General features: G+C 36.3%; 1 protein-coding gene across 1 annotated transcript in view; it reads right to left on the bottom strand.

Annotated features, from left to right (window-relative positions):
• LOC103147592 (copine-8-like) overlaps positions 1 to 6949 on the bottom strand; it is a 96962-nt gene that overhangs the window by 46867 nt on the left and 43146 nt on the right. Inside the window, exon 6 of the mRNA XM_016678546.1 lies at positions 3069 to 3145. Within this exon, the coding sequence (XP_016534032.1) occupies positions 3069 to 3145 (77 nt within the window). The remainder of the gene's footprint in view (positions 1 to 3068; positions 3146 to 6949) is intronic.

Below are 6949 nucleotides of genomic sequence, written 5' to 3' on the forward strand. Positions count from 1 at the left end.
CACACACACACACACACACACACACACACACACACACACACACACACACACACACAGGGGCATGTAATAGTAATGGATGAAGATGACTTGAATCACTTGTTCCGTCACATAAGCTGACATCATAGTGGACACCAACCAGCGAAGAAAGGCGCTGGAGGACACTGGCTGCATTTCCACTGACCATAGAATTTCACAATTTGATAGTTTGAAAATGAATTTTCTTACTGGAAACACGCCAATAAAAAAAAAAAAAAAGTTTCGCGAAAAAACATCGGCACAAGAAAAAGAGGGGGTATATTTCACACCACAGAAAAATATATATATCGCAAAAAACCAAAAAAAAAACACTCTCCGCATAACACAAGACACACAAGAGACAAAACCCGCTGACAACACGGGGAAAAAACAAAAAAAAGAACACAAAAAGGAAAACACACAACATGTTTTAAAAACACATAGCCCCAAAAAAAACTTTCCAAAAGTGAGATTAAAAGCGCTTCTCATAGAAAAGAAAAACAACAAAAGTGAGAGGGTGTGTTTTTTTTGACATTAGCGGAATACAGACAAAGTTTGAACGCAGCTACTGATAGATGATTGGTTGCGTTCAACCTCAGGAAGAACACAATTAGAAAGTATGAACTAAAACTTGCTTATGCACGCTTGTATTTCAACTTTGTCAATAAGAATACATGACATGTACATCATTTACCAGAGTTTAGAAAATGAAGTTTTAGATCTTCAGTATTCTCTTTTCAGACACTAAGCAGTTGGGCAGTTTATCCTCCGCATTTACAGTTCTGTTGTCTTTCCCATTTTGAAGATTGTCCAAGAACGGAGTCGTTCCAATAAATTCAGGCATCAAAACGTTTGAAAAATCAAACTTTTATCATTCCCTGACATCTATTTGAGAAAGCTGTGTAATAAACCCTTAGATACTTTGATGAATCAACTCAGGATTCATCCAACTCAAGTGTGAAAGGTCCACTTTTTAATCAGATTTTTTATGTTGATTGCTATGTTTAGTGCAGCATTGATATGGACACTCGGGGAGTATACTGACCAAAAAAAAGAGTTTCTAAAGTCAATACTTGAGAATAACTTCTTCACAATTAAGAAAATAATATCCTATTCACATTGAGTAATCATACCTTGACTACGTTTTCAATCAACTTTGCCAAAATGTTGAAAGGACAACAGATGAAACTCTTAAGAGTTTAGAAAGTCACCAAAGACGTTATGGTAAGAAGGCTAAAAGTTTAGTAAAATAGTTCCTTAAATCAACAAACTGAATGTTATAAACTGAAATGATTTCTGATTGTAAATCAGAACGAAAATGTCAGAATTACAATAGCAGGATAAAAACATCAATACTGATGTTAATTTGAATCCAAAAATAGAAACGAGCAGTTGAGTGTAATGTTGTGATTATTGATAAGGACAAACTGAGGCGTATTAACACATTTATAAAATGTGTTAATATACATTTTATAAATGTATATTTATAAAATGTATATTAATACATACATTTATGTATGTGTTAATATACATAAAATGTGTGTTTTATGTATGTAACTTTCTTCTTCTTCAAAAAAGAAGAAGAAAGTTCTTCTTTCTTGTGATGATAATTAAGATAACAAGGGTCGTGTTGAATAGAGGGAAACACTGAAAAGTGGAAAACATATGAAATGTGACATCTGGCCACCAACAAAGCATATGGCTTGATGACACAATGTGCTGTGTGTCATGTGACCCACAGTTTCTCCAAGTACATTTACAGAACCTTCGACACTTTAATAAAAGGAGTTTTGATTTTGATATGTAAGAAGTTGCCATTTATGTATAATTTTAATCCAAAATTACAAAAAGTATATATACTAAAAAATAATAATATATATTTTTCAGAAGGGCACTTTTTATTTCTTTATTCTAATTAACTAAATGCATTGTGTAAATTTTGGAGGTCTACCTAATAGGATGGAGGGGTTTTCTTTTTTTCTTTACCCATGAAACATTTCCAAAGCAGACTGTTAAATATTTTAGACTTTTGAGTAGTTTACGCCTACATTTCCTTCTTGTTTTGTTTGTTTTGCTGTAGTAGCTGGAGTCAACAAAGTGTCACGATGTCAATCTGTGTCAGTCTCAGGTGGGAGAGACACACAGCTGATTTTAGACTTACTCTACTGTGGCATGTGAGACAGCAGAGGTTTTCTGAACATTAGTCATTCACCGAGCGCCTGCTCGTCTCACACTGAGCAGTCAGTGTGAAATCTGTCTTAAAGGGCTAATAAGAACTTTGTTAATCAGCAATCAGGAAGGAAATCAGACATTTCAAAGACATCTCTGATAACCTTTTGGAGGCTTCAGCCGAGATCCTCACGGCTAACTCCACTTTGGGAAGTGTTTCTTTAAACAACAGGCAGTTAGCTGTCTAAAGATGTTCACAGTCTGTAGTTTTTCTATTCATCTCATTTTGGCTGTTTCATGCCCGACTGTCTTTGTGTCTAATTCGTCATAAAAAAACAAATCTCCTGCTGGTTTTCAATTCATAACCATTTTTATCAATTAATCAAATTTTGGGGGTTTTGAAGATTAAACTTTTGGAAAATCTGTTTCCATATTTCAGAGCGATGTCAGCACAAAAGAGCTGGTAGCGTCGAATCTCATTAAACCAACTTTTTTCTTTTAACTTTAAGACATTTCTTCAGGCAAAATTGAGTCTTCATTCTATATCATTTTCATAATACAGCCTTGGTCTCCATCATACAACTCACAGAAGGGATGACTAAAATGAAAACCACTTTTTCTAAAATATTTTCTCTCATTTGTAATTTCTTTTCTTTGAAAAGAAAGCAAAAAAAACCCAACTAAATCTATTAAAATTGGAAATCTAGTATGAAAAAAAATCTGATTGTAATTTTAAGCCACATCGCCGAGTTCTAACTCACACCCAATAGAATAGAAATTGTAAAGTATGCTCAATTATGATATATATTGATCTATGTATCTATATCTATATTTAAGGTAGCATAAATCATTTTGGATATTATTGCTTGCTTGATGCTACTTACATCAGTGGTTTTTCCAGGCGACTTCCCAGGGAGCCGACTATTTCACCCAACGTACAGAAAGCCTGGCCCAAGAAGTCCTGCATGTGGGAAAAGCATGAGAAGCATCAACAACGACATTGTTCATATTTACCATTAATTTTTCATATGTAAATGTATCGACATCGTTAAGTGTATGCAGAAGAACCCTTAAGCAACGATCCAGAAAAGGTTTCCTATGAAAAATGGATGCCTTCCTCATCTCTAAATGATTCATACAGACAGTCAATGTTCAATAAGCAGCTGAAAATAAAGCAGTTAGCAAACATTATGACGACTGTTTAAATTTTCATCGTCTGCTCAAAGCATAAAGGAATGCTCTCGACTTTTAGACGAATTCTTTTAAACCGGTAAGAAGGAAAAAAAACAACCAGTTAGTCGCTCAGTTTGAAAAACTTGCTATGTGTTCTCTAGTGCCAAACGGCTTGTGGTTGAAGGTGATGGTGTGTGTCCCACACTGGAAAGATGAGGCTTGTTGTCACTGGAGGTAATCTCCATTCTGATTAGATTCTGAACTCAACGCCAATCCCATGTCTCCACTATCAGGCCCAGAACTCTGACCTCTGAAGCGTCATCAGAGACTTCAACTTTAGGTTCAGCTTCCTGATAGTTTGATTAAATCCAAAGATGCAACAAAACGGCCACTTTCCACCCAATCTATGTGCAAAGGTTTTAAATGGAAGAAACAGTACCACTGTTATTCATTTGGGACTTATTGTGATGTATTTAGTTGCTGCCCTCTGACCTCAGAGGAACTAAAGATTATAATTCTGTTCAGTTTAATTTGATGTGTAGGAGAGGAATAAATATAATCGGTCAGTCAGGCAGTATAAATTGTTGTAGTCTGAAGTGTTGATAAATTATTTGATATCGGAATAGCTATATATAAAATCAATCAAACTTCAGTGTGCTGCTTGTCCCAATGACCACCACATTGTCATTTCTCATGTGTTTCCACGACAAATGTGCACAAAACGTCGTCTAAATTCCGCTAATGTCAGACAAAGACAAACTCTCAATTGAGATGTTTCCGTTAAATAAGAAACGCAGTTAAAATCACACGTGAATGTGTTTGTTCACGCGATGAGTTGTTAAAAAACATGTCACACCGTCATCCTTCGACTACTTCCTGTTGTATTCTTCTTCATGGTTTACGTCAGGTCCAGCGTGAGGTGACTGCTCTACAATGAGATACGTTACAGTGAAAGTAGTCTCAGTTAGGCTGTGTAAAATCGCACAGGGAAGTAACAGGGAAATCCGCTCACACCAAAATATAGCAACAACAAATAGGAAAAAAAAAACAACAACAAAGAAACACAAAGCGTCTGGTTTGATGAGTCAATTCAAGCTGCGACCTTTAGACTCAGAATTTGGAGTGGGAAAAAAAATGAAAGCATGTGGAAGAATGCTGCAGGCTGACAGTGATGGTGTAATGTTGTGTGGAATATATATATACACATATATTTTATATTTCTTTTTTTTTGGGCACAATTTGGAGACATTAAAGCAGACCTGCAGACAAAAGCGGGGCAACCCATGTGTACCTATTAAAGCGGCCAGGGTGAGTAAATGAAGACTTAAAGGAACTGGTGATTGATATTTGCTAGAATTTAAAAATATATATATATTGTGTTGATGTATTTTAAAACCTGTGCAGTTATAAATGTGACTGAACTGTCATGGCTTCCTGACCACACAATTTTTTTCTCCTGGTACTTTGATGAGGAGCTACAAAAAGGCAATGCTGCACAACACAGAACATGAGAAAGTGTTAGCAGAAGAAAGGAAACAATCATGTTTAACTGAGATTGTTCAGGAATGTTTTGGCCTTTAACACCTAAACCAACAGAACCAGAGACCGGTGAGCTAGTTAGCTGCTTTAGGGTCCTGACGAGAAAAGAGACAGTTTAGAAAAGACGACCAGCAAGAAGAGCAAAGCACTAGAAGGAGTGTGTGTAAAGTCTGTTTACTACAGACCCTGAACTATGTGTGTATGCACTGATACTGCGGCCTCCATTACCAGATTGTGCATGCATGTGTGTGTTTGTGTGCGTGTGTGTGAATGTGTGTAAAAGTCCTTGACAAATGAGCCATGTTGAGTCCAGCGGGCAGAAAGCAGCTCCAAACATCTTTGCTGGTGCTGAGTGCAAAAACGGAGATGGCAAAAACATTCTGGCCTTTCCTCATGGAGTGTGCTGCAAGCTAACTAGCAGCCGCAGCCAATCGGACGCAATGCCTCGCAACGTCCAGGACCAGAGGTTGAGGCAACTTACATTAACTGGAATGATGATGGCAGTAGAAAAAAAAACAAAAACCCAAAAAGGTTCAAAAGCTTCCACAGCTCATTAAGCTTCAAACTTAAATCACCCAGAGAACGTGTATTAGTTCTTACAAACACGGTAAAACAATCCATGGCACTCTGTCTGAACCTAACAAGGAGTTTTAGGTCACTTCATCCAAAAGGAAAAACTAATGAAAAGTGAAAACTTAAAGGGGAAGAATTATGTGTTTTCCAGCCACATAGTGTCATTGTATAACACAACCACATAACTACACTACCTTCAGTTGTTATAAAAATGCTGTATATTTCACAGCATATGACTTAAAAGAAATTTGATATTGTAATTTAACGCCTTCATATTGGGCCTCTGACGCTTTAAAAACACCTGCTCTTTCTGAAACCTCGCCTCCAGGAAGCCAATCCAATTTGCGTAGTTATACGGCCAATGGAAACGTAGCTAGTTTTTGATGTGGGGCAGACACTGCAAGAGGTGGAGCATAAGTGTAATGTTTTTAAACAATGTATTTATCCATCTTTTGTACTGTAGGTATGTCTCCATAACATTTAAAGCCTCTTAAATTGGTAGAGTGGTAGAATTGATGTCTTGCGATCTGAAACGTGTGGGTTTATTTCCACCTTCCTCCTGCCACATGTCAACATGCCCCTCGGCAACGCACTTTACCACAAGTTGCCTATTGATCTGTGTATCGGTGTATGAATGTGCGTAAAACTGGGAACACAGCTGGGTCAACGTGGCTCTGCTGTAAAGTGCTTTGAGTGACTAGAAAGGCACTATAAACTGTAAATTTGGTCTATTTACTGTCACATGTCTACAGAAGATACAGATGGAGACATAGAAGACACTTTCCAGCCATCTTGTAGCTAATGTCTATGCTGCAGTTTACATTTTTTTATACTTGAAACTTAGATGTTTTACTTTCATTCCAATTGGGAAAGCAGATTGTGGGTGATAGTTTAGTAAATGATTATTTGCCTCCTCCAGGTCTCTACTTCACTTTTATACTTTTATGGTATTACAAGGAAATATGTAGCAAATTGAAAATGTGTTGTGTGTTTTAGACAAAGTTTTAATGAATTTTGACGCAAAGTCTCTGAAACCTAATCAATTTATTCAGAGAGAAAATAGAAGAGTATAATTACACAGTCACTGGAGCTTAAAGTAAGTTTGATTGGTATGTGCTACATTTAATTATAGCTGGAGATATCTTTTACTGACGAAAATATTGAAAAAAAAAATGATGCTTCATTTATTTTAGGACATTTAATTTATGTTTTCAAAATGTTCTACTATTTATATTCTGATGCTAAAGAAATATTAAAGACATTATGTCTAACACAGTAGTAGGGGTGTAACAATATATCAGACTCATGGAATGAGATGATTTTTGGTTCTAAAGAATGACTCAGCAAATTTCAGCAATACGTTTTGAGGAAATTTAGACACCACAGCTTTTGGTGTCGTAAAAATCAAAAAATATTTTAGAAGAATTTTTAATTTGTGTTCAGTCCAGTTTCCCCCAGTGCAAACACACAAAACACACAC

This window comes from Poecilia formosa, unplaced genomic scaffold, assembly GCF_000485575.1.
Source record: "Poecilia formosa unplaced genomic scaffold, Poecilia_formosa-5.1.2 Scaffold185, whole genome shotgun sequence".
NCBI classification, from domain to species: domain Eukaryota; kingdom Metazoa; phylum Chordata; class Actinopteri; order Cyprinodontiformes; family Poeciliidae; genus Poecilia; species Poecilia formosa.